The 282-nt window shown below is 69.9% G+C and overlaps 1 protein-coding gene across 1 annotated transcript in view; it reads right to left on the bottom strand.

Moving 5' to 3' along the window:
• NOC4L (nucleolar complex associated 4 homolog) overlaps positions 1 to 282 on the bottom strand; it is a gene marked incomplete at its 5' end in the record, with an annotated part of 3,307 nt that overhangs the window by 2,078 nt on the left and 947 nt on the right. Inside the window, one exon of the mRNA XM_015567233.1 lies at positions 36 to 210. Within this exon, the coding sequence (XP_015422719.1) occupies positions 36 to 210 (175 nt within the window). The remainder of the gene's footprint in view (positions 1 to 35; positions 211 to 282) is intronic.

The raw sequence follows: 282 nt of genomic DNA, 5'->3' as shown, positions 1-282 counted from the left end.
GCGCCTGGGCTCCGCATGCCCCCCCACCCCCCCGCCAGCTGCTGGGCTCCGCCAGCTCACCTCGGGGTGTGCGTTGGCGACCCTGGCCACGGTGTCTGTGGCCGCCTGCATCGTGTGGTAGCGCACATCATCCTGCTCCAGGTACTGGCAGAACTGGGAGAGGAGCAGCGAGCAGTCCTCCTCCAGGGACAGCAGACCGTCCACCACTGCCTGGCCAGGCAGGGGGAAGGCAGGTGAGCGCTTCTCCAGCCCAGGATGGCCATCCGGGGCCGAGCCCACACA

The sequence above is a fragment of the Myotis davidii genome, unplaced genomic scaffold, assembly GCF_000327345.1.
Source record: "Myotis davidii unplaced genomic scaffold, ASM32734v1 scaffold43, whole genome shotgun sequence".
Classification (NCBI taxonomy): Eukaryota; Metazoa; Chordata; class Mammalia; order Chiroptera; family Vespertilionidae; genus Myotis; species Myotis davidii.
The sequence above is the reverse complement of the archived record's forward strand: the minus strand, read 5'-3'. Positions and strand labels throughout refer to the sequence as shown.